General features: G+C 41.4%; 1 protein-coding gene across 8 annotated transcripts in view; it reads right to left on the bottom strand.

The window, feature by feature from the left end:
* The window catches only part of MITF (melanocyte inducing transcription factor), a 113654-nt gene that overhangs the window by 20203 nt on the left and 67210 nt on the right, over positions 1 to 26241 (bottom strand). For 3 of the 8 annotated variants that reach the window (XM_069811856.1, XM_069811855.1, XM_069811859.1), the window contains 2 exons: positions 1419 to 1646; positions 202 to 285 (listed from right to left, as the gene is read on the bottom strand). In XM_069811856.1, the coding sequence (XP_069667957.1) occupies positions 202 to 285; positions 1419 to 1646 (312 nt within the window). Of the gene's footprint in view, positions 1 to 201; positions 286 to 1418; positions 1647 to 2764; positions 2813 to 26241 lie in introns of those variants that run through there. The other 5 variants (XM_009922571.2, XM_009922570.2, XM_069811858.1 and 2 more) reach the window with 3 other exon arrangements.

Here is a 26241-nt window from a genome sequence, read left to right on the forward strand (position 1 = left end):
GCTAGAAAAGCACTAGCCTTCTTCAGGTGTCTTAATGCACTTTTGACATCAATGCTACTGAACATTGTTTTGTTCCTTAAATACATCTTATATTCAGCTTCTTAAAGACACTATGGGGCAAGTTTATTCTTCAACATAACTTCAAAGAAACATGCTCATTTGAAAGGGGACCTGTGCTCCAACTCCTGTGTCATCCAGTACCTGCATGCATGATGCTCGTGAGTGTGTATTCAGAGCCGGGCACTCACTCTCAACCCTGCTTTGCTCTTCAAATTTATAAAATCCCTGCAGAAATAAAAAGGAAAAAAAGAAGGGGGGAAAAAAAAAAAAAAAAGAAAAAGCAAAGCATGGATCTGAGTTCATGGCACAGTCTCCGTCCCCAAAAGAGCACGATTGAAACAGTGTCATGCACACATGTGCCTGATGACACAGCAAAGTGAAGCTATAAATATCTTGAGGAAAAAAAAGATTTGGGTACAACTGGGATGATAGGGTGGAACTATTTGACTTTCTTTTCTTTTGAAGCTATGGAGCACAAGTAATTTCTCTTGCATCTGCAAAACATGTTCTGTAATAACTGTTTCTCAAAGTTGCATAACGTTTTCCTCACAGAGTGCATCTGTATTAAAAATCTGGCACAAAGGCTTGAAGGGGGAGGATGAGAGGACACGAGGAGCTCTACAATTGTCTTCTATTTGTCAAGTTACAAAATTATTGACGTGATTCTTACACTTGTTAATAACTTTCAATCGTCTTCCTTCAGCACGTGAGCACACGTGTCACATCCAACTAAGTTTTTGCCAGCAAAGATTAAGACAAGGTTGCAAAGGACTTCTAGGCATAGGCTAGTGAAGTCTTTTATTTGCAGCACTGAGCTCATCATGAAACAGCAAACAGTAACATTTTAGGGTATATTAGCTGGGATAATCTGGCCTTCCAGCTAACCAAGAGACTTGCTCAAATTTTACTGTAAAAATATCTAAAATAGCTCAAAAAGCTTTGTGTTTTTCAGTTATTTTTGCTATGCTCTTGGCTCTTTCTACACTGAATGAGCCATAAATAACATTATTGCAGAAAGCTACAGCTTACAAAACTGCTTTGTATTCTCCAAAGGTCAATTATTCACTGTGTGCATCAAGCAAGGGGGAGGGAAAAAAAAAAGTAAGTAGTTTTAATAACTAGCTAAAATAGTTCAAAAAAGAGGAAGTTAGACGGACACAGTTTTTTTTGCCAAAATGTTCTATGCAAATACATATTCATCAGGCAGACACAGAGACAGTGGTCGCATTTTCAAAGTGAACAGTTCAGAAAAGAAGATAAACATAACATCTTAACATGATCAAATACAGTTTAAAACAGAAAGCAAGCAGACTGCAATTCCATTTTACTGAAAAATATGCAGGGTGAGAGTGTATTACCTCTTTTTCACAGTTGGAGTTAAGGGTAAGCATAGCCATTGGACTGTTGGGCGCGCTGCTTCCAGTTCCAGGCGGCATGACATGATCACCGGGCTGGTTTGGACATGGCAAGCTCAGGGCTTGGTTGGCATGTTTATTTGCTAGAGTGGTAGAGAGGTACTGCTTTACCTGCTGCCGCTGGGCTTGCTGAATATGGTACTTGGTTGGATTCTCAAGGTGAGTCTGCACCTGTATGACACAATTTTAAAAGTACTTTATTGTTTTACAACATCATTATACGTGCTATTGATTTGAGCTATACATTTGTGACATATATACCAGCTAAGCATTTCACTTAAAAGTACAAACCTGTACGTCCCCAAGGAAGTCAGCAGCGCTTCACTAATTCACATTTGGTGGCAATATATCAGTTTATGAGCTAGCGTTTCAATAACTGACTTATAAATGGTAAACCAAGAAGTTCCACTTATTTTTCTACGATGTGAGATTTTCCCTTAAAGCCAACACTCAGGTTTTCCAGTTTATACAGATACTCCAGAACAGACGGTTCTCCGTTCAGACCTTCAGCTACGCAACATTTAGTTTTCACTAAAATATGGAGAAACAAGTTGCACTGCAGGACTCATTTTACTTGTTTGTAGCTACCAATTAAAACCAAATAGTATGGATTGCTATCCTTTATCAGATGTCAAGTAACAGAGAGATCAAAAGGTTTGTTGGTTTTTGTTTTGTTTTTTTTGAAAGTAACACACTGGTTAAAAAAAGGGAATACACCATTTTTTTTTTTCCTACAAATTATTTATCTCTCAGATACATGGCCTAAATCATATACAAATAAGACAGCCTGTTTATAAACACATTATGCAAATAAGATGCAAGAAAAGAAGTGTTTCAGTTCAGATCAATCACTGTCCTCAGCAACAGCTATTTTTGTATTTAAGATAAGCTTTTCAGTACTTACAATTTTTTTTAATATAAAATACGAAAAACCTCATACTGAACTATTCTCGCACACCCTAAATAAGCAAGAGAAGAAAGGCAATTTTTTTCCATGCAAAATTTTCACCATATCCTGGAAACTATTTGTCACCTTTCTTTGACCATTAATGTTTTTATCAGAAGGTAGAAAACAAGCAAAAATATAGTAAAACTCTGAGAAGTTTTTTTGGTTTAGAACAGTTCCATTAAAGTGACTTTTGCTGTTACAAGTGACCACGTATGTTCCCCACTTATCTTTGTGGAAGAAATTTAAAAAAGCATACTAGATACCAGAGGAAAAGGATGGCCTGTATACTGTAAGCCTTCTTAGCAACAGGTTTTAAAGTAAGTCTGCAATAACAACTCACCTGATAATGATTATACTCAAGCATTTCCAGCATACTACTTAGAGGTTGCGAGAGAAGCGACTGCAATATCCTTTGCTCTACGCTGCTCCAGTTTGAGGGATTCACATATGGAAGCACCATAAACAAGCTACCCCAAAACAGCAGAAGAAACCTGAATGCCACTGCCCAGACTTATAGTATCCTACGCTAATTAGCCATGCATGTAGAGAAACAAACAGTTCACACAGGGGCTTTTCTTGGAAACTATGCAAGTTTAGCCCTAAGTATTGGTATTTTTTTTTCCCTGGCTTTGACATCATGCTTTTTCATAAACATAAAAGGACCTTTTAAGTGATGGGCTATCAAAGTCAGATTGACAGTTCGCTCAAGGCTAATTCACTATTCATCTTTCATTCCAGTCGTACTAATAGACAATGGTATTTTTCTTTAGCAGTAAGGTTAAAAGTTTTTAAGCACGAAGTAAGAAATAACTGAACAAATGTCCTGCAAGCCTAATGCATATCCCCTGGCAGTGGGGCGTGCTGGATAAACCCATGGGGCTACGCAGTCCCATCTTCAGCTTCTAGGTGCAGCAGTCCATCGCCCTGCCCCGCACGGCCACCGGTCCACCCAGGACCTGCCGCTGAACGCAAAGGATTTGAAAAAGCTCTACCACATCCTCAGCCTCCCTGGTGCTTGAGAGCCCATTAATTCTGTCTCAGTCTACAGCTGGAAAAAGTTTTCCACTTCAGCAATGGTTGACAATGGGCTAAAACATGTCCCAGATGCACTTACCTGCACTGGTACAAGAGTCACAGTACTGTGCACAGTCCCTACACCTTCCAGAACTTACTTTTTCTTTCTGTCCAACCCCTTGACCAAAGCTTGTACTCAAGCACAGGCATCAAAAGCTGCTCAACTTGCATTATTTTCCAAAGTCTCTGCTGCGCAGGGAAGCACACTTAAGATAGCATTTCTAGAGAGTTTAATCTGATTTGTTGCACTAAATTGCAAGACAACACAATACAGAAGTCTGCTGTGATAAGCACAACACTTGCTTTGTCAGTCCCAAACTGTGTTATCAATTTTCCTGTCACCAGTGGTAAGAGTTACGCTACCCAGATAAGTCTATTTTTCACTTAAATTTTCATCTTGTGAGTAAAGTTATCAGTAAATGAGTTATTTTCATAACACTTATCTTTGAATCTGTTATTTTAAAAACAAGCCCTACTTGTCTGACACAATTTGCACATTCCTTTTCCTGTGGCAAAGGGATGAAGCAAAGCCTCTCCTCTCCGCACCCATCTCCTACCCACTCCCCACGCTCCCAGGAGAGAGACCTGCAAAATTCCAAGGTCCATATCTCAACTGTGCATCATCAAATATTATATTATTTATAATATATACTAATAGACTGAACTGACTCCACTACAAGTCAAGTTTTGAAACACACAATGACATAGGATTTTTGTTGGCAAAACACATACTTATTCCACAAGAACATACTTTCCCCAAGACTTTGTTGTATTATACTACATCAGAATAGTTAGCATTATTCTGCTACTCCCTTTTTTTTTTTTTTTTTTTTTTTTTTAATGGGCTGTGCTGCCTTCAGTATGCCAGGGGAGGCAAGAGAAAAAAAGTTGTGAACCTTAAACAAAGGAGCTGGGTTCTTTTTCAAACTTTTAAGTTGCAGATTTCTACTTAATACAGAAGTGTAACTGTTCTCTGAGAATTTTAATCTTTCTGAGAAGTGCATCCTCTCTGGTACAGGGCAACAGGTTTCAGCTGCAGTTCAGAAGCTACTGTCTGTGTTTTTCTTTTTTTCCTTTTTTTTTGGGGGGGGGGGGGAAGGGGGGACAGGGAATCTTTCTTGCTCTGCCCACCCTTACAGTAAATTTAACAGCTAGATAAACACTACTGCATATTTGTGTGCAGCATAACTGCAAAGGCAAATTATAATCTAGCCAATTTAATTCCTGACACACCACACAGTCACTTCGGCTCACAGAAAAAGGTATATCCTTCTGGAAGTATTCTGAATAGTTATCCAGTGGACCACGTTTTCATGTAGAGTCAACGCTTGCTACACATGGGCAACAAGTGACTCTGAGGAAATTCATTTACTGTCAGGTGTCTGGGCTTCAAATCAGCGGCAGCAGACAAGATGCTCTATTGCCTTTACAGACAAAACCTACCAGAAGAACCGTAGTCATTATACACTAGATAGGCACAGTTCTCCAATGACACATCCCCTTCACACACAAGTCCCGTAGTGAACCAAAGAACACAGAGAATTGCCTTTTCTGGCACTAAATTGCACCAAAATGATGCAAAGGAGAGATTCAGGGACTGAACATTTCCTTTTAATCAATCCACAGCTGGTCAAACCCACTTTCACATTTGAATACAAGAACGTACAATTATTCTCTGAATGGAGAAGAATGCGACATGACTATTCCCACCCTGCACGTCAGCGCAACAAGGACAGGAGCTCCCACAAGATGGAAACAGCTTCACGCACGTTCCTTCTTGGACAGTTTCAGCTACCCTTGCTCTTGCCAAATGTGAGGCTCAACAGGCTACACGTAAGACATCTGAGAAAATTCAGTTTGATCCTTCATTGTGTCACTTACTGCCCTCTCAAGCTGCCTTAAGAGCTCCATCATGGAAATCTGGTGGGGACTATCTTTATGAACTCAGTGCTTTTTATTGAGACTATCTCTGTCTTTAGCCTAGAGCATCCTTTTCTGCAGTCTATACATCAAAGAGAGCCCAAATGTGCCTACTTGGGCAAATGTCCCAAGATGTACCAGTCATGGTCAGCCTGCAGAGAAGCCATAAAGCAGTCTCACTTTTTGACAAACTATCTCACAAGCAAAGAGCTGCAAAACAAACCCGAAACCAAAATTCCACTACCCAAATTTTGAAACCATGAATAAAAGCTTTAACTTAATTAAGATCTAATTCTGGTCCTCAGCCCCTTCTTGCCTTTGGGGTTCTTGTTGTTCTCCCAAATTCATGAGATACAAAGTGTAAGAGGACAACCATTTATTGGTTTGGATACACTCCCAAAGAAATGCATCTGAATGGGGACAAGCAATAAAAATGGAACAACTTGAAACTGAATCGTCTGGATCTCCAACCATCTCCAGGAATCTCAACCCAAGCTTTGCTTAACATTACTAAACTGAGTAGAACACTGGTTTTTGGACATTTTGGTATTGGCAAGCAAGAAGTAATGGAAAGAAGTAAAGGAAGTATCACCTGCAGAACTCTGGAAATTATTTAAGACAAGGTGACAAACCCAGTTAAGTTTATCACACCATAGTAACAGAAGAATTCGGCTACAAGGAACTACAGATCCGAGGATGACCAAGAGGCAGCCTACAGCCTGGATTCAGCCCAGAAACACCTGGAAGAAGGCTGTACTGTCAATTTGTATTCAGGTGCATTTTCAATTCGCATGGCTATCAAGGTACTGCTGACATGGGTAGCAGAATAACCCTGCCTTAGAAATAGAGGCCCAGAAATGGTTTCATGCCAGAGCAGCCTCCAATGCCAGCTCAGGAGCATCTCCACTAATCTCCATGGGCTGGCTCCATGCACTACCATTGCACCAGGTACTCCTGCACTACGAGTCTCACAGGTCAGCGATTCAAGCTCCATCCATTCTTGCCATGCTGACAGTGAGCTAGTATGTTTGTTCTTGAGCTGAAACACTGAGAAAAGCAGTATAAAGAAATCAGCTTGACTACACCCAGACGTAACCCAGCTTAGGCCCTACAAGGCTGAGCTGAGCTGGAAAAGTTCTGGATGGAGCCACGCTGATTACTTAGCACTTGTCCCTCGCTCTTTGGAGTGTCCTGGAGAACAATGTTATCTCAAGGAGGGGAAAGGCTTTCTCATACCTTCACTGATCTCAACATGATTGTTAATTCCAGCACATAGATCCAGTTCAAGTATCTGAGTAGGGGAAAACCAGCTCCTGAGAAGCTGCCTATTTTCTTCCATATCACAGAAACAATGGTAATAACCCATATACATAGAGCAGGTGTTTCCCAGTCTTTGGGTCTAGTGTCAATTAAGCAAATATTTAATCAATGGCTTTCACTAGCTTTAAGCGTACACACCGTATCAGTGGGAATTTTAGGTGTACTTCAGGCTACGTTCTTCAAAATCCTTGTATTACATTATACATCAGTGACAGGACTCCTGAGCAGACCCACATGCTCCCTTCAATTTGAAAAACTACGAATGTTTCCCGTTAAGGTGATCGGGGGCTCAGGAATTTAAACACGAAGCATAGCTGCGTGCTTAAGCACAAAGCATACGGCTCATATAGTTCCTCTGTATGAAGCCACACAAGCAACTGAAACAATACTTCTGCTATTTGCTCCTCCTGTCAAGTCTTGCTGCGAAATCACTCAGACTTAATTTACTAATAACTTGCTAATGATGGCAAGAACTTGAAAGTGCTACATGGCAACAGAGCAGCGCATCCCCACTCACAGTGGGTATGCATGGACCAAATGCCTTTTGTAGAGGCATGCAGCAGAGTTCCCTCCTGGGCAGGCGCAAGGGCAGGGAAGCCTATTGGCGTTTTACACAGTGTAATCCAGATTAGTTGCTGCAGGATCAAGCTTTGACCCAACAGTACTTCTCAATGAAGGTAACTAGGCTAAGTTAGTTGGCCTGTGTTATTTACTTATGAATTTGTCCATGCACAGGTTTGATTTGTTTGAAACGGGTAACTGCAGGAAGCAAGCACAAACACAGCATATCTTGTGTTAGGAGTATTTCTTCAAGGTGGAACACTGCTTACTGGTTTTGCCATCTCCAAGTACCACTACTTTCAAACTTCTCTCACCATCAAGGGAGAAATATGAAAAAAAAATATCTATTTCAGCATGATCACAGAGCAGTTTTGTATGTACAGCCAAACCCAAAAAACAACCAAAAAAACCCCCAACAACAACCCCCCCCCCCAAATACCAAAGTTCTAAAACTCTGAAGTACTTCATAGCTGTTTTACTCACTTGTGGTCTTTCCTGTAACTACTGAATAATTTAACATGCGATTTCATCACCAAAACTTTTGCAGATACCCAGACTACTACTGGCTTACTCATGTTCCCACTGCGTTCTCATGAAGTGAAGAGAAGGCAACCAGGCCAAGCAGAAAAACCGTCAGGAAGAAAACACTTAACGAATGTGAGGAGAACAAAGCCTGTTCTGAACTAGCCACACTCGAAACCCCGATGCCAGGGCAGGACCCGTCCGCCCTGCGGACAGCCGCCCTGTCCCGCCTCAGGGAGCCCGGCCTGCCCAGGTCCCCGGGCTTCCTTCCCCACTCTTCATCTCCCCCTTTTTTTCATGGCAGATATCACAGCCCCATCTCTCACCACACTCTGGGAAAGGCCACCACCACTCCAGAGACCCCGGCCATCCCCTCGCCATGGATCCTGCGCCCAGAGGCAGCACCGTGGTCAGCCTCTGCCACCCTCAGACCCAGCTTGGTCTGCTCGGACGGGAGCCATTTGTGCAGCCAAAACAGCTTCCCCTGCTCTCCTCCTCCCAGCTGAGCTTACAGGGCACCACTGTTTCCTAGAGAAAAGCAAGTTGCGTAGAACCGGGACATGGAGTTAAGCAGCGGAGACCTCACGCCTGCGCACGCAAAGCTGAAGGTGCCCGAAATCCTCCGTTGGTGCAACGCAAGTGACGGAAGGCCATCGTGATGCCAGCAGCTCTTGGGCTGCCCCGCTCCTCTGGGCCCCACGAACTAGGAAGGGGTGTATTCCTACTCCTCAAACCACACAGAAGGAGATTCTTCTCACCAAAAACATCACAGAACCTTCCTGTGAAAATAAAGCCAAACCACTTAATGCTTCATTTAAGCAGAGATAGGCTTGGGCACAGGGACATAACAGAGATTTACAGAGGACAGCTAACCAAGGGGGAAGAGACATTTTCCCCCCAACCCCGTTTTTATTTTTTTATTTTTTTAAATTAAAAAGACCATTTGTTTCAAGTAAACTGCCTTAGGACTTACAGTTTATAATTAAAAATAAAATACTTTTTGGTCAGTTTTCTCAGTTCAATAGAACTTGTTGTTGCTTAGACAGCTAAATGTCATGGGATTTTTAAGAAAGGTTAAAATTCTGTGTCATTTAACAATTAATGGTACCCAAAGAAAAACGATACAAAACCACATCCACTGAAGTGTTTTCCAAGGGCTACAGGCTTCAGCTGGGTCTACTGCAGCAGAAAGCCTGTTCAACACGCTAGTCCAGGGCTTCAAAGTTGCTTTTTAAAGCTGCTTCGACACATTACTTTCAAGGACAAAAAACCAATAGTAGCAGCAACAAATTGTTTTCTAGGACTCTGAATAAAAACAGAAAGCTGTATAAATAGGTGTCTGTCGTTTCAGGCTAAGAGGAAAAAAGAAAAAAAAATACATATGAGAAAGATAACCAATTAGTGCCTCTTGCATGGAGTGATTTATTCTCCTAAAGTTTTCTAATCCAGGTTCAAGATTCTGCAAGTCACATTCACCACAGCTTGATCCACTAAGTCTGAAAATCCTAAAGACCATAAAAAAAACTTCCATTATTTCATTAAAATATTGATCATGGGTTTCACTGCAATGCCACGAAGAACGCTTCTACCACCCAACTAGGAGCAATCCAAACAACCAGCCAGACAATGGTTTAACTCATTCTCAAAGACATTTTCCCACATGCTGTATTCAAACATTAAGCAACAGCATCACATTTTTCCCCCTAAGGACGTCAGTTGCCTGAAGTAGCTTCGCATGAGAAGTTCAGTCCTCTTGTTTTCTGAAACCTCTCCAGTCCTCCAAGATGGAGCAGCTACCTCATTATTTGAAACGTAATCAAAATTAAGTTGATGTGGTTGTAATGTATCATTCCCCACAGGGTCACTGTGAATAAATCTATTCAGTAACTTCTCCAACTGCTGTTCTCCCCTTCCCTCCATCTTTTCTAGAGCATATTTGCTCCCCTTTTAGTCTATAACCCAGGAATAGTGGCCAGAACACTGACCAGAAAGCCCAAGAGCAAGAAAAAGGTGAAGAGTTACTTATATTGACTGGGGAATGACAGGCAGGATGAGCCGATTCCAGCGTTTTACCTTAGGACATCAGCACAATAAAACTCCCTCGTTACTTAATTCATCGAAAAAACCTTCTGAACTTGAAAACCAAGGCAGGTACAAGAAAGTTATTTAAGATCTTGCATCGTGATTGCAGTCTAAGTGGATGTCCTGGTTTTGGCTGGTAAAAGAGTTAATTTTCTTCCTAGTAGCTGGTACAGTGCTGTATTTTGGATTTAGTATAGAGTAACATTGATAACACACTGATGTTTTAGTTGTTTCCAAGTAGTGCTTATCCTAGGTCAAGGATTTTTCAGTTTCCCATGCTCTGCCAGCGTGGAGGTGTACAAGAAGCTGGGAGGGAGCATGGCCAGGACAGCTGACCCGAACTAGCCAAAGGGATATTCCATACCACAGAACATCATGCTCGGTATATAAACTGGGGGAGTTGTCCGGGAGGTGCCGATCGCTGCTCGGGGACTGGATGGGCATCGGTCAGCGAGTGGTGAGCAACTGCATTGTGCATCACTTGTTTTTCTTGGGTTTTATTGCTCTCCCCTTTTGTTACCTTCTTTTCCATTACTATTATTATTACAATAATATTTTATTTCAATTATTAAACTGTTCTTATCTCAACCCACGAATTTTACTTTTTTTTCCCTGATTCTCCTCCCCATCCCACCGGGGAGGTGGGGGGAAGGAATGAGCGAGCGGCTGCGTGGTACTTAGTTGCCAGCTGGGGTTAAACCATGACAGCGGATCCAATAGTCATCTTCAGGCACAAATAACTATGAAAAAGAAAAGGCACATTGTACAGAAGGAACATCATTTATACAACTAGGGGTTGTTTTGCCCATCACCAAAAATTCCTCTGCGTAACATGACTTTTTATCCAAGGGAAAGACATGAAGCAGACAAAAAGAACAAAGTTTTTGTGGATTAGTATTTAAAATCTGTGCTTTAGCTATAGAAGCACATGACAACAGTATCTAAGGAAATTAAAGAGAGGTTAGCCAAATTTGCTTAAGGCAACAGGAATTGATGTAATTTACAGGTTAGGGGCATGCTAGCTGCCATTCCATAAGTGTGGCTTTCAGACAGGATTCAGTCCTTCAAAGTCCTGCATTTTTTTGTTAGGAAACCAGTATTTCGGCTGTTTACTTCCCAACACACAAGCCATAAATTTTTATTTTATACAGTTACTGAGAGGATACCAAAAAGCATTGCAACCTTTTAGGACAGACAAGTAATTGACTCCATAAAATGTCAGACACAAATCTTGTGCTCTGATTTCACCTACCCCAGGTGCTTCAGAGTGTAAATATTTTATGACTAACAGGCAACAATATCAGCCACACAACTGCATCTGACAGTCAAGTCTGAATTATGGCACTGCCACAGTAAAAAGCTTAATTCAAGCACCTCATATTTACATCCACTTCTGCCATCCTCCTCTCTCATAAGGAAGCTGGGCAGCACTTTCTTCAGCACTAGAGGGTTTAAGATTGCTCACAGCAGGACATGAATGACTCCTCCTTACAGGAACTGTCAAAGGTAGACATAAAGTTGCTTCTAAAAAGCTCTCTTGCAAGACCTGACGTAGAGATGTGAACTCAAGAGCGAGCAGAATCATAGGACTACAGATATTTCAGCTGCCCAAGAGCCCAAAGCTGGTACAGACGGTCTGAAGCCATCTCTGCTCTCAGCTTTCCCTTGCAAAGCCTTTCACAGCCCAGGCACAATCATCTGCCCTTCCTACAGCCCAAACAACACCAACACAAGATTTACCAGACCACTCTAGCACAGCTCACTATCGACTTGAAAGAGTCACATTAGAGAGGTAAAAGTATTTGTCCAACCTTATCTTTCTCCTAAGGTTGCCAAGCACGGTGTTAGCAAGTGCCAGCTTCAACTTGCAGTCACATATTTAGAGCCTGAGCAAGACTATCAGTTACATTTCACAGGCGTTACTAATCCAGCCACCGTTCCAGCCCTCAGTAACCCCTGCTAGACCTGCACAACAGAGTATTTCACTTCCAGGTCTCTGGTTCACTACAAGCCTTCTGGAAAGACTGGTGTCTTCAATTATTTCACTCTACTGCATTTCCCATGGCAGGGAAGAGGTGCAGAATACAGATCCCTCTCCTCAGCAGGGCCTTGACAGGTCATACCACTACTGAAATCACATCAACCTTCACATGTGCAAAGGATTTTGAGATTCTGGGTATACTTCTAGAGCCGACACCCGAGACAGCATGCACTTTGCTATACAAAAGGATGAACATGAGTTTTTCCTCAAGTCCTGCAATGCCCTAAGGAGGCTTCCCCAGGTGAGAAGAGGCATCCTTCTCCACGCCTCGTTTTGCTCAGGTTGCTCATTTGTCAAACGCGCAGAACACAAGCGGGACTGGGTAAAAAATAATGTCATCCTTGTAGAAAATGAACACAGAAGAAAACAGAAAACGGTTTTATACAAGGTATTGAGTAAAAAGTAAGCAGAACTAAGCTTAAAACAGAAGGAGAGGCAGCACATGCTGACTTTAAAATAAAAGTCCTTATTACCACCTTCCTAGAGACATGGAGTTACGCACACACAGTATGGGGCAGGTTGTTTGCTTGTCCAGACTTTAATAAATAAAATACAAGAAGCTTCAAGTCTCCAGGCCAAAAGTAGATTTTAATGCAGTACATCCTACTTTCCCCCTTCATAGACTTGTCTTCATGTATGTCATGCAACACTGACTTTTCACAGGTGAAATTTAAGCAAAAATAGGCTATTTTGCCCAACCTGTAAATAAACAGTATAAGAGAGGGGAAATAACCCAATCTGTTACTTTCATAAATTTTAAAAACCCATACCCTCAACACTGGTCTCATTTGTCACTATGGTTTGTGAAAGGTTGCTCAATTTTATAGCATATGAGACACAGTTTTGAGCCAAGATAATTTCAAACATTAAGGAGGGTAATCTTTGGCAGTTTGGAGCTAAGCAAGAAGTGAGTTTGATTTAAAAGTCTTTCAAACTCACAATGCTAGCTTGTGAGAAAGAACTGGTGTTCGGAATATTGCCTGTAGGCTACTGAAGTATTTATTTACAAAATTTCAACATTCAGCACTGAAACACAAGATAGGGAGAGACGTAAAGACAGCACTAGATCAAAATATATCAAAGACCCAAAAGCCACAAACAGAAAACAGTTGCATCCTTCTCTTTTTCAAATAAAAGCGATTTGTAAACTCAAATGCAACTCCTGGATTATTATATTCAATGGAAAAAACCTCCCCACTTTAGAGGCACACTGCACATCAGAAGGACATCATAGAATCATAGAATAGTTTGGGTTGGAAGGGGCCTTTAAAGGTCATCCCGTCCAACCTCTACATCTTGTTGCATACAAGAAATATACACTTGCTGCATACTTGTCTAAAAATGATCTAGGTGAAAGACTGCTACACTCACTGTTCACATAATTACATGGGGACTGTGAGACTGGCAGCATGCTCTCAAGGTCACTTACAAAGTACATATCAAGAACGTGCCACTAATCACGACCCAAAGATGAAAACATAAAACAAATACACCAAACCCAACCAGTGCCACGCAGCGCGTGCTGGAACAGCTTGGCCTGGGCATCTATTGAAAAGCCTTCCTACCAAAACTTTTAAAGAAGCGTCCAAAAACAGGAGTGAAAATAATTTCAAAAAGACCATTTATTTTAACAAACCACTTGGCAACACACCAGCTACAGCACAAAGGACACTTGTTCTGGAACACACCTGTTTTGAGGCTATCCGCTTTACAACAAATACACAGTGCCACAAAAAGAAGTTAGCAAAAGAATGAAGATTTTGTTAATTCAAAACAGTTTTACGCTGTTAACATGCCCTGGGCTTCTACATGTCACAGTTAATAATTAGAAAGACTTAGCTGGGCTCCGTACCACTTTGCCCACAGCCAATGTGGCATGATGTCTCATGTCAGCCCCAATATGGAAGGCTTGAATAAGCAGAAGAATAAAGCAGTCCAGATACATCCATTTTATTCACACTACTAATATGATCATTAGACACAGCCTAAAATAATAATAAATTGCTGACTTCATTTAAGTGAAGGAAATGCAAGCTGGCTTACCACCGAACTCCTTGATTTTTATCCTGCTGCTCAACGAGCTGTGATGTTATTTATGACTGTATTAAAACCTACTGAGTTATAATAAAACAGTTTCAGTACCTCAGAGTGCTTGATCATCATGTTCGCTAATGTAAGATAATCCAAGTCACCTTCATGCAAACTCAACGGGTTATGATCTGAAGCATTCTGCCAAATACCAGAATTGGGATTTTGGGGGGAACTTTGGCAAGACACAAAAGGTGGGTACACTCCTTGTACAGGGTGGCAAGCCAAGGGAATTAACCCAGGGGGACAAATTGATGCCATAGAGCATCAAAACTGGAAGCCAATGCTGTCAGGGTTACTTTTGAATAGTGGTGGCTCTTCCTAGGGAGTAGAGTGCTAATGTCCGACACTTCCATTAAGCAACATTACATCTTTTATTTCCTGACATCTCATTCACCAAGTAGGTGCTACAGCAGACATCACAGTAGCCACAAGAGACTAAAGGTAACAACAGTAAGAAATTAAGTATGTTTATTCCACTCTAATTTTAAACCCAGAAACCACAATGAAACTTAGTGTTTTAGTTATTTCTTAGCTAAAGGAATGTTGCCATAATGCTTCTGTAACACAAAGACATATTTAAGGCAAATAGCCATTATGTTGCATGACCTCACCTCTACACTCCATGATCTTATTCCCACAACAGTCAGACAGTAGCTATCGTCTGGCTCCCAGAAAAAACAAGACTAGCATCGGCTCATTTATTAAACAAGGATGCCAACATTTCAACCCTTTTAAGATCTCGGGTCTTACATACATGGAGACGTAGCATCATGATCTATTTTATACTTACAAAAACAACATCCAGCCACTCAGCCATTTTTGTAACCTTCCTCACACCTGCCCCTCCATGTCTTCCAGAGACGAGCTGTTGAAAACCCTTCTCCTCATGTTATTTCACATATGGTAGGCAAATAATTAGTTACATTGTGAAATAAGAAGCTCCTGTCCATACAAGTGACCCTTCATCAGGCCAGAGGATGGGGCGCTTGCAGGACCATCACCTGAACCAGTGAAATCTTTCGACAAAAATATGAGTTAGCTGTCAGTAGCCCTGTTTTTATCGCAGTTGTAACAAAAAACTGCAGTCAGGATCATTACCTCAACAGATATTACACAAGCATGTTCTTTATCATGGAAACGTAAAGACTCTGAAAAATAGGTTATATAAAAAGATAGTCTGAACTTTGGCTGCGATGCTCTTCTAGCACACACACACCCTGGCACAGCAGCATTTTCAGCATGTGAGCACATATAAGACCTCCAGCCTGCAAGGACTACAAGCTCTTTATTCTCTACTGCGTGGAATCCTACCAAGGTTGGGGTTAGGGCTCTTTCTGCAGGACTGGAATCACTTTTTATTACATGACACCAAATTCCACCTTCCCAAACAGCTTACAGAAAACTCTTTTCAATGGTTCCATCTGAACTTCAAAAAAGCACAAGCCAACAACTCACCAGGAGAGGCACACTCACAAAACACAAAGAGTGTGTGTTATCATTCCAGTTCTCCAAAAGTTAGTTGCAAATAAGAATCGCCAAGAAATTCAGAAGTAATCATTTTGTCAGAAGATCAAAACATCTTTTGAGAAAGAAATTCAGGGCCTCCAGGCTTGGTCTCAGAAGAATCCTATTTTAAACCGCGCTTGACCCACACTAATGTAACCCTTCAAATGCTATTACAAGAGCAGAACTACGTTCACAAGGGGAAACAGGCATAGTATCTTCCACTCCACTGAAGCCATATTTATGTAAAAAAATCATGCATTTCCTTTTAACACTGAAAAAATACAAACAACATGACATGCATTTTAGAACATACCTCTCATCACTGATTGATAACATACACAAAGTTTTAGCTACCCAAGAAATACTATGGGAACATAACCCAATTCAAGGCAACCAGGTACTAGAGTTAGATAGATGCAATTAGAGATTGGATATGAATTAACTAGATCCTAACTCAATCTTCCCCATCTTCCTTACCCTTTTTAAACCTCAAGCATAAACCCATTTTAGCATATCACTACTTCACATGATGGAATAAATATTTTTAGAGATCTTAATGCTTCAGAAATGCAAATAAGCTCACACTGAATGTAGTTTATTTTAAATCAAATAAAGTTTAAACAGAGAAAAGTAAAAGTTCGGGGTTTTTTTAACATCTGCTACAAGCCAGAGGAGATGCCAGTACATCCATGATAGCAAACAGTTGGGTTTTGACAATGGGAGATAGAGCTGCAGCCAGTCCCGAGGACACCACAGGTAGCTGTGCACCCTCAAGCAGCACAGCGCAAGACGTGGGACCCCATAGGGGAACGGTTCAGAACACTGTATGCATTTCAAGCTGTTGATGTCAGACCAGCTCTAGTCTGCTCTCACAGACTGAACTCCCAGTAGTGGCTGCAGAACATGAGGTCTGCTCGTTTAATTTCCTCTGACAAGAATTTAATTAGTACTCATCAACAGCACTAGGCAAAAATAAGCTAACATGTAATAAGTGGGGACAACTGGGAATTCACTTCAAAAGCGCATTGCTGCTCTACACTAATGGCAGAGCTGGCCTGAGAAGGTGTTGGTGCTGATGTCCGGCTGCTTGTTCTTGCCCTACCACATCAGCTCACTGCTCTCTCCAAAACCAGGCCTTTTTTAAAATCTCAAACTGCCTCAGCAGTCCCACATAATTTTTAGTGCGGCCCCACAAATGCATGTATTAGCGTAACCACGGGGGCAGCAACTACCAGGGCCGCGAGGGACATCATCAGCCACCTTTGCTGCCACAGTCAATGCATCATGGAAACGTAGCCAAAAAATAAAAATGGGCACAAATAAGGAATTGATTGAGTGACAGCCAAAGCTGCTTCTGCCTTACCCCATCTGGTGGCCTATTGCTTATATACAGCTGGTACTAATAGCTATTTAGGCATGTTATTTGGAATTGCAGCTACTAGAGAAGAAAATGCACAGCTGTATTAACTGTGTTCCTCTAATAGTTATCTGTCATTACTCCCTGGGTCCGGTAGCAGTCAGCACATTCCTCACTCCAGCATCTAGACACTGTGTGCTCAGATCATGCAGAGCCATCAAGAACTCAGTCCTCACAGCCTACCGCCTTTAACCAAAGCAGATAAATGGAATTAAGAAATTTTCTTGGGGAAGGTGCAAGTTCAGAGAGAGAGGCTTCCTAAGGATAAGCCATGCAAACAGGCAGAAGCCCTGGCTGGAAGCTTTTTCCTCATTACTTACATTAACCACCGCAGGGAAAGGCAGAAGGCAATTCTGAACAGTGACCCACGGAGGAAGTGGCACTTCGCATAGAGCAGCCACTTATTGAATAAGCAGCACTCTAGAGCAGAAGGCACCACTTTTCTTCCCTCAAAAAAGCCAATGTACATTAGAAAAAGATAAACTCTTTTGAAAAGCCACAGTAGCATGATTAAATACTATTTTTCCTTTTACACATCAAACCATACAGGGCTGAACCCTTAAGGACTATATGAACTTTCATGTGAATGGAGCCCATTAACTGTCTCGCAATGAATGGTGCTTGTGGTCCAGAATTCATTTCCTTTTAGAAAGCAAAGAGGATAGAAAACTTACGATTGCTACACACAAGTGCTGACTCATTCAAGGTCATTCTACTCCTTCCCTGAACAAATTGCTTCTTTGAGACCCAGGCTAGCATGGTATTTCAGAAGAGTATAGTTTTGGTGGGAGTCAGGAAGCAGCATTGTAAAATAGTCAATTTAATACTGTAGTAAAATAGTATTAGACTGCTCAAAGGACAACTTCTCAATTAGTAAGTTATGGTAATATAGATGATTGCTGTATTTTTTTTAATCAGAAGTCTCACTTCTCAGAATTTTCTGTTTAACAAGGCAGGAATTAACTTTAAAGCAGTTCCTGAAATGCTAACATTGCTTCAACAGAACAGCCCTACTTCGCATGAGGCTGTAGCAGAACTAAAAGCAGCTCTGCCCCTCAGGAAAAACAAGCTGCTTTGCCAAAAGCAGGCTTATTGCTACAGCCGCTATGAGGACAGTGATGCTGGTTAAGGGCAGCAGCTCTCTGGATCACCGATATGGCTTAAAGCAGAGTCTTTCCTGAGAATATCACACCCTCTAGACAGGACTCCCAAAACCCAGAAGAAACGAAAACCCCACACACCTACAGAAAAAACACAAGCAGAGAGAAGTCACAGCCTTACGCAGCTAGTAGAAGTCTTCTTAAAGACAAGGTTTAGTGTGCTGCCTATAGGTCCTTCACAGGACCTTTATAAAGACCTGGGATAGGCAGACAGGCTGTTTTCTACACCTCAGTCTTGAAATGGGCTCCTTCCAGGGAAGGGAGTATTTTTTAAAACAGAGAATTTCCATTACTTGACTGTTTATATTTTCCTCTGAAAAGAACAGAAAGTTTTAATTCATAGCCAGCCACTGAGTCCATAAACTGGATTGTGATGGTTTCAACCAGGAATTTCCTGACTTTTAGGAAGCAAGCCTGAAATACAAGCTTTGATTCACCTCCCTTGACATACAAACTTCCTCTCAAATTCAGAAATTATTTTTTGATTCCAGGTCAAATACTGCCATGAGTGGTTCAATACCCTTACCAGCATATTTTAATATAACAGTTTACTGGCAAGGCCTTTCATTCTGAGTAGGAAAGAAAAAGAAATGTCAGTGTTAGATAGGGAAGGAAAAATACTCTGAAACTCACTCTTGGGATTTTCTGGAGCTTGCAGCGATGAACCCTTAGACCTTTTAAAGATGCGTATGTGCCCGACTACTGCTGAGACTCCAAGCTCATCTCTAGTAACGGCACCCAACACCACTGTGCATTCAGCATCTGTAGCACTCATGGCCTGTGATGCTTTCTGGCAAGCGGATCTGCCATTCTCCGTGTTCAAAAGGAGAGGATGGATGGATGGATACATAGACAGACAGATACAAGGAGTATCTTGCCCCAAGACAGAAAAACAGCTTGTTGTATCATTGGTTTCTTTGAACACACAAGACACGTTCCTGCTGATGTCAATGTGTTCACTTGGGGATAAGACGCAGATTCCAGCCAAGTCGGTAACAAAAATGTTGTTGTCAGAAGCCAAGGCTTCGAGTAGGTGGGTTGCCTGAAAACAGCTAATGGCTTCTGGGTTCCGTAAGCCACGTTAATTTAGAAATACAGTAATATTTACTACTTTTTTCCAAAAAGCCATCACATACTTCTTCAAAGTATTTTTCTTTCACTAGCTCACATTGTCTACAAAAATCAGGATATGTAGCACAAAGCAGGAAGGGGGGTATAATTTAGCACAATACAGTTGTGTCTTACATCGCTTTGAGGATTGGGAATGTTCAATGGAAAAAACACTCCAGTTTTATCGCCTAAGTTTTTTTTTTAGCGCTCTAGTCCTACCTGCTGAACAAGTTTATTACTTCTACTGGACGCCAGTAGCAGGTTTATTTAGAAGAGGCAGCCTGCCTTTCACAGAGTTTCTAGCAGCAATTGGGTTTTGCATGCAATAACTTACATACGGCATTTACTGGTTAATGGCTTAAAGGTACCTCGGGGACATTAGGTGGTGAAAATAAAATACAATAACACAAGCAAACAACACGATTAGAATAACTGTCAAAACAGTTTTTAACACCTGAGTATTAGCCTTCATCAGTGAAAGGAATAGTCTAGAAAGACGACTTCCCCAGCAGCTGAGAGCTTTCCCAAGAAATATACACACTCTTGGAAACCGTAATGCCATCTGCTGAGAGACTGTAAAAGTGCAACACAAGGAATGACATACCTGAGTATGTTCTCAGTGCTTCCAAGCATTTCGTGTACTAGTTTAATTACTGTGATATTGATGTTGAAATGCATGCTGCTCTTGACCAAGTTCAAAAGGAAAAAAAAATAATTCTACTTGAATTGCGTAAGTTACCCAAGAGTTTTCAAAGATCTATCTGGAACTTCAACTACTGATATTCAAAAAGCCGAAAACACTAAGTCAGAGGTCTGTAACAAAGTATTGTCCCAGTATGTTAAAAATATAAGACTATGATGTGGGAAACTCAAACTATTAATTTGGCATGGACATTCTAACTTTGCAAAAACACTGGTATTAAATAGAGTTGTGTTTGTTGTTGGGTGTTCTTTTCTTTCTTTCTTTCTTTTTTTTTTCTTTTTTTAAGATACTTGATTTTCTGCTCCACATTGTTACAAGCTGGAAAAAATATCTAGTCCTAAGTCAATTTAAACTATAGAAGTTTATTAAGAAGTCTCAAAATGATAAACAAGTGGGTAACTGGCATCCAGTGGTGATGCTTCTAGTGACAACCTGCAGGGTTGAGCTGTTACCCCAATACCCCAGCACTCTCTCTGCAACTGTTTGGAGGCAGCAGGGTATTCTTGTAGTTCATAACAAAAGAATTGCTGAGAACCAAAGATTGGAAGAGTAATATTTCCACAGAGGCCATCACTTTTTTTTTTCCATTTACCAATCTGCCAAGCATAGAAAAGCAGACACGCAGTTTTGCTGGGTCACAGCGGCAAATGACAAACACAAGCTCCCCCAGAATAAGCACTATCCCAGGGGATGCATGGAAGACAAGCGAGGAGGATGGTTTTTTTTATTTGCGCTGAAACACTATATCCAGTTCTGCCCCCAATGATACTGATGAGTTAGAAGAGGTTCAGAAAAAGTCTTCTAAAGCATTCAAATCTGGCAAGCCTACCACAAGCAGAAGGCTAGCAGCACAGCCTGCTTTTCCTCTAGCCCACAACAGTTTGAGAAGTGTTGCAATCCATGTCTGACATTAATTATTAAAGGAAGATTTACAGTAATAGTAACTTAATTATTTAAGTCAGACAGACCGACCTAACCTGATCCGCTGGCCAACAACTGTTGATGTAACAAATTCAAACTGGATGCTGCCATACAGAGATACTCTCCCAGAAAAGTGCAAAAGGCAGCAGTGTACTGATCCAGTTCTAGCCTGATCCTCTCATTTAATTTCTGACTAACGCAATTCCTATCTATAAAGAAAAAGAAAGAATGCTGCATGAATATTTTCCTAAGCAAATACAAACCAGATGAGTTCTGTCGTCAATTCAGGGACAATTTCCACTACAAGCACTGAAGGGACACGTTACTAAAATGGATCATTTTGCTCAAAGAACAAGACATGAAGCTGGCACTTACTTCCCAGAGGTAAAGGGTTAAAGCAGTTACCCATTTCCTCAACTGGACGACTACTACTATTATAAAGTCTGTATTCAGCTGAATTCCATCAGGCCATGCTTTCTTAACACAATCTGACATGTACCTCTTCAAGATCTTGGATTTTTTTTCCTCCTCTCTGCCTCTCAGTAGTAGACACTAGAAATAAATACACCCAAAAAGCCAAATGGTAATCCAAACACAAAGTAATACTTAATTATCAAGTTGGGGAGACTGATGACAGGACTGAATCATTTCTTTTTTTAAGAAACAAAATAAAACACACTTGCCAGGTCCTTTACAGACAACACAATACTGGTTTTTGTTTCAAGTTCATAACTTGGCTCTTAAAGTAGTTGATAATGAACCAGCGGGCATTATTTTAAATCAACCAGTTTTATTAAATGAGACAGAAAGGAAAGAGGCAGGGCTAATTACCAACATTCCTTGATGAATTACCTAGCGGTGTGTGGTAAATCTTCGGGCGTCTTTGTCTTTATCCCCAAATTTATCCCTTACTTATTTCTCAAGAGGTTAAAGGACATGGGGCTAATTAAGGAACCAATCTAATGACAGACAGAATCATTCAAGGTAAGGCTGGTTTTTACTCTTTCAAGCTTTTGCATCTCTGCCTGGTACTTCATAATCTAATTTAAAAAAAAAAAAAAAATACTGCTGGGGAGGGGGAGGAAAAGTGCTAATCTTGTCACGGTCAGGCAGGTTGAAATTGCCATGCAGTGCTGGGCAAAATGCTACATATTTGTAATTTAGCCAATAAGAAATTCCTTAAGCCTCTCTTGAATGGCAGGAATGTCTCCAGCTTGTCACTTTGAATTCATTCACTACACAGGTTCAGTGTCTCGGAGAATAATGCTGCCAAACTAGCTGAAGAACTGAAATATTTGCGAGTATACATAATACCAAAAGATTACCTTAAGCAGATCTAAATTTTCACATTTAAAATTTAATGTCTATCAAAGGTGTCAGCAGAGGCCTCCCCAGACCTCCACCCAACATCCCCCGCTCTCCAGCGCCGCGTGTGGCTCTGGGCTCTATTTTCTGCCGAATTAAGCTGTGGAAGCAACAAGCACAACTGCAGTAATCAACACTGACTCTCTTCATATGTCCTTGGCTTAACCAGGAAAGTGTAATAAGTTGTTTTTCTAAAATTAACATCGACTGAAAGAGGACTTAATACAAGCTGTTAAAATTTGCTAGCTGGCGGGCTGCAGAGCCTTGCCAATGCTTTTAATACCCACAACTACGAGCACCTACAAATCTTTGGGAAGATTAACTCATCTTCTGCAGCTCTAAAACAGCCACTGAGACGTGGTGAACCACCATTTTCCCAAGGTCTGGTAGCTCAGCCATCAGATAGTATGGGTAGACCATGCAAAAAAAAAAAAAAAAAAGTGCTTTGAAGCTGTAACAGAACAAACTTAGCAAGCTCTCCTTAACTTTGTGGATGTTGTCATGCCAGCAGGAAGACAACAAAACCTGAAGACCACCAACTAGGGTATATACCACCAAGAACCTTCTAAAATGTGATCAGAGCTCAGACCTCCAGATTCCTGTATCATTTTGTGCAAATATATCCCTATTTGCTCCATGTCAAAAATGTTACTTCAAACTACCAGGTAACTACTGTGAACTTGCAGGGCGACAGCCCTATGATAAGGAGCAGTTTCTCAGCTACCTTCCCGCTCTGCTCAGTTACCTGTGCACGCTACTCACAGTATCATTTGCCCAGGGAATACCCTGGCCCCCTCCAGCAGCATAATTCTGTAGCAGCACACTCTGTCCCTCCACTTTGGGAGCTGTATCTTACTTCACAGTGACCACAGCTGAAGAGACAAGATGCAAACATCAGACACCTTCATCATCATCAGCATTTCTCTCAAGAGCTAGGCAACGCACATATTTGCATCCATAGGAAAAGGACGTTTGGGACGAAGGGTGAAAGCAGTGTTTTGCACTAGCAGTCAAGCAGTCAGACATTGGTACACCAAAGCATGCTGCCCCCTTGAATTCCATGCATTTTTAATGTCTAATAACCTAGGTGTTAAGCAAGAGTTTACATTTTACCTCTATTACTAACCACAGACATCTAGCACCAGTGCTTGTTTTGGAACAGCTTTCAACCCGCTAAGCAAGCAAAAGATTTAAGGCCTGAGAGATACTTTTACTTACGTGAAGCCTTAGGAGACAAGGCAGGGTTTAGCGGTTCTGTAGTTAAACGCAAGTTTTTCTTTATGAAGAATTTGCTGTAGGCTTAAGTTATGTATACCAGAGTCACTGCGCGCAAGTAACCTTAGTTTAAATGTTCTATCTGCAGTTCACCAAGACTCGGTCTGGCAAATCACTCATCTAGGTTCTCAATTGCAAATACACGCCATGCTTACATAACATACCAGCACACACTACTATCTACCATTGTCAGGTTAGATGATTAAATTAACTTTTAATCAGATAAGTGCGTCCACAAACACACATTTGCTGTAGCAGATGCTACCACACATTTATCTTGACATCCCATTGTTCCTGTTCTTTAGAACCCTGAGATAAGTCCCCTATACAATGAAGTTTTACGGTAATTGTTACACCAAAAACGCTACTGCTAACTGCCCAGCCTCCCCTGCCAGGCAGGACTGCACTACCACCACAGGTCACTCTCAGTAATAAGCACACTGGAAAAGGACTAGGAGGAGGTATTTTTCTGATATATGTCCATAGTCATTAACATCACTCAGAAGGCATGCTTGGCATTTCAAAAATGAAGAAATACAGGGTATCTGATGCAAAGAGCTTATCGTGGTGGCGCATTTAAAATCTGAATGAACAATGACACGAGGGTGAAGGCAAGAGGCCAGCCTGGTCGCCTGCACCCTTCCAAGCAGCGCGACTGCAGCCCTGCACTCCTGTCGACTTGGAAAAAGTTGCTGTAAAGGGAAAGATGAGCACAAACTACAGCAACAGGACAGCATTAAGAGACAAACGGACCTGCTCTGGTATCAGTAGTGATCAGCCCAAAATACTGCCATAAGATGGGCAAAAGCTCTTGGAATAATAAAGCAAGAGTGGAAATCCAGTGAACAGTATCTGGTTCTAGGCTTTGAAACAAAGAGGTTTCAGCTTGTTTAGGACCCCAGATGGAAGAAGAAAGGCCACAATGAGAAGACATAGCAGTAAGGAGCTGTATTTCTAGCACCAGAAGAGCAGTTAACATCTACCATGAAGATGCCAACCTAGGCAGTGCGGCAGGGGAAATCCTACGTGGGGTCCCTAGTGGCAGAGAAATTTTTAAATGTCCAGCATATTATAAACATTATTGTATGCAAATACACTATTAACAATCTGTTAATAACAAATATTAAAAATGTTTTTGTAGCCTATATTTCCATACATATGTTTTTATATACATGTCACATTTGGGGGTGAACTGCCCCGTTAGCAAGAGCGGGCGCTATGCGGGAGCACAGAGAGGAGAGATCTCAAGCTGCAGATGAACCAAGCAGGACCCACCTTGTCCGGATCCCCTGGAGCAAGGGAACTGCTTGCTCACTCTCCAGAAACAAGGATAAAAGGGACTTTAGCATCCTAAAAGGGACCTGCTATATCATCCGCTGGTCAGGAGACCTCTTTATATCTTGTTACTCACAAAGTGTTTGTGCAGTGTCCAAATGACATCTGCACCGCTGCAGGAACACGCCGGTCCGTGCAGCAGACACCCGCTGCGACTGCCACCCCAGCCCTCGAGGCTGTACTTCGCAGCGGCATCCGACGTGGCTCTCCCATCTCAGCTCCTGTGCCAAGTTACATTCTTAAATCCCCAATGGCAGGCAAAGAGGGAGGAAGAAAGACGTCAGAAGCCCAGCAGATTTCTTATTATGCTATTCATTTGGTGAGACAACACTCAGGAGGAAGGGGAGGTAAACCAACCGCATCCTTGGGAGCGTTAGCATGCAGCAGCCGGGACAGACTGGGACAGGGACCACGCCATTTCACAACAAATCCAGTTTAGGCTTCCATCATCAACCCTTGTGCCGTGGCCTGGTGCATCACATTAAAAACACGACAGCACAAGCGTCACATCCACGTGCCAACTGAGGATCGCAAACAAATAACATGGAGGGGCAGAGGGAAGAAGTGTTCACCCTCAGTTTTCCACCTTCTCTCTGCTTAGTGAGACATGCAAAGTGCTGGACGTCAGCTGCCCACCAGTAATGTTTTCAGTTCTGCAAGAAGTGGTAGTGTTTTCAAAGGAACTGATTTGCATTCTGTGGGCCGATGCTGGCCCTGAGCCTCCTGCCCTGGCTCCTGACAATGCTCCAGTGCATCTCCTCCCATGGAGGACATAAGCCTGCTCATGCCAGTTGCAGCTTCTGCAATGCCACATTGGCGTTTAGGGCAGGCAGGTCCAAAGTACTTAAGGGATTGTGTTATGCTTGTTCTGAACAGTAAACTTTATCCAGAAATCAGGCAGAACAATACAAACTGCACAGCATAGCTACAATTCAATTTTTGTAATGTCTCTCAGTGAGCAGACAGGCGAGACCCACTCCTCTGAATTTCTGCAATAAGTTTACTTTTGGACCAGTGCAAATTCTGTAACTAAAACTACTTTGAGACAAGTGCACTTAAAGGAAAAAAAAAGAAAAAGAAAAAGGAAAAAAAGAAAAAGGAAAAAAAGAAAAAGGAAAAAAAGAAAAAGGAAAAAAAGAAAAAGGAAAAAAAGAAAAAGGAAAAAAAGAAAAAGGAAAAAAAGAAAAAGGAAAAAAAGAAAAAGGAAAAAAAGAAAAAGGAAAAAAAGAAAAAGGAAAAAAAGAAAAAGGAAAAAAAGAAAAAGGAAAAAAAGAAAAAGGAAAAAAAGAAAAAGGAAAAAAAGAAAAAGGAAAAAAGAAAAAGGAAAAAAGAAAAAGGAAAAAAGAAAAAGGAAAAAAGAAAAAGGAAAAAAGAAAAAGGAAAAAAGAAAAAGGAAAAAAGAAAAAGGAAAAAA

Source organism: Haliaeetus albicilla, chromosome 24 (genome assembly GCF_947461875.1).
Source record: "Haliaeetus albicilla chromosome 24, bHalAlb1.1, whole genome shotgun sequence".
In the NCBI taxonomy this organism is placed as follows: Eukaryota; Metazoa; Chordata; class Aves; order Accipitriformes; family Accipitridae; genus Haliaeetus; species Haliaeetus albicilla.